This window comes from Phaethon lepturus, unplaced genomic scaffold (genome assembly GCF_000687285.1).
Source record: "Phaethon lepturus isolate BGI_N335 unplaced genomic scaffold, ASM68728v1 scaffold26970, whole genome shotgun sequence".
Taxonomy (NCBI): Eukaryota; Metazoa; Chordata; class Aves; order Phaethontiformes; family Phaethontidae; genus Phaethon; species Phaethon lepturus.
Window position 1 is genome coordinate 1,382 of NW_010513009.1, and position 354 is coordinate 1,735.

At 70.3% G+C, this 354-nt stretch overlaps 1 protein-coding gene across 1 annotated transcript in view; it reads right to left on the reverse strand.

Annotated features, from left to right (window-relative positions):
• Window positions 1-132: 132 nt before the first annotated feature.
• Window positions 133-354, reverse strand: part of CLCN7 (chloride channel, voltage-sensitive 7) — a 13,169-nt gene continuing 12,947 nt past the window's right edge. Inside the window, exons 24-25 of the mRNA XM_010288993.1 lie at window positions 310-348; window positions 133-219 (exon numbers count right to left, since the gene is read on the reverse strand). Coding sequence (XP_010287295.1) covers window positions 133-219; window positions 310-348 — 126 coding nt within the window. The remainder of the gene's footprint in view (window positions 220-309; window positions 349-354) is intronic.

Sequence of the window (354 nt, forward strand, 5' to 3'; positions counted from 1 at the left end):
CAGCCGCGCCGGTGCTCCGGGCACCGCGATGCCTTGCACAAGCTGGCCCAGTCCTCTCCCCACCTCCTACAAAAGGGGGTCCCCGGCTCCGAGGGGCCGGGGCGCGTCTCCGCCAGGCAGCGCCGCCCCGCGTCACGTCTGTGCCAGCGAGAGCTCCTCCAGACCTTCCTTCCCCAGACGGTACCTGGCGAGGTCCTTGCGGGTGACCATGCCCACCACCTGCCGGGAAGGGGACAGGGTACAGCCCCACACGTGTGTCCCCCATCCCAAGGAGCCCAGGCTGCCCGCACACGGTGAGCGGGGACTCACCTCGTTGCGATTGTCCACCACCACCAAGTGCCGCAGTCCCAGGGC